This window comes from Eimeria mitis, genomic scaffold, assembly GCF_000499745.2.
Source record: "Eimeria mitis Houghton genomic scaffold, Emh_scaff2328, whole genome shotgun sequence".
Taxonomy (NCBI): Eukaryota; Apicomplexa; class Conoidasida; order Eucoccidiorida; family Eimeriidae; genus Eimeria; species Eimeria mitis.
In genome coordinates, this window is record NW_013570661.1 from 2,825 (window position 1) to 3,086 (window position 262).

At 41.2% G+C, this 262-nt stretch overlaps 1 protein-coding gene across 1 annotated transcript in view; it reads right to left on the reverse strand.

Moving 5' to 3' along the window:
• The window catches only part of EMH_0052150 (Dynein heavy chain, related), a gene marked incomplete at both ends in the record, with an annotated part of 8,197 nt that overhangs the window by 2,621 nt on the left and 5,314 nt on the right, over positions 1-262 (reverse strand). The window contains one exon of the mRNA XM_013496844.1: positions 1-43. Within this exon, the coding sequence (XP_013352298.1) occupies positions 1-43 (43 nt within the window). The remainder of the gene's footprint in view (positions 44-262) is intronic.

Here is a 262-nt window from a genome sequence, read left to right on the forward strand (position 1 = left end):
GGCAAAGGAGTAAAGAATATCCAGTCTCACTGTGCATCCTACTCTACACAAAAGGGATACACCCGTCAATCAGTGCGCATGCATGCATGCAAGCATGTACACAGATGGAGTTATTGTCTGTGACTGCAGATGCAAGTATAGATGTATAGATGTATGTATGTATGCATGCATAGATGTACAGATGCATGGACTGATGGTTTACCCCATAGATTTCCTATGGTCATATCGGTGAGGGATTTTCGTATTTTGAGTTTTGTAAGAA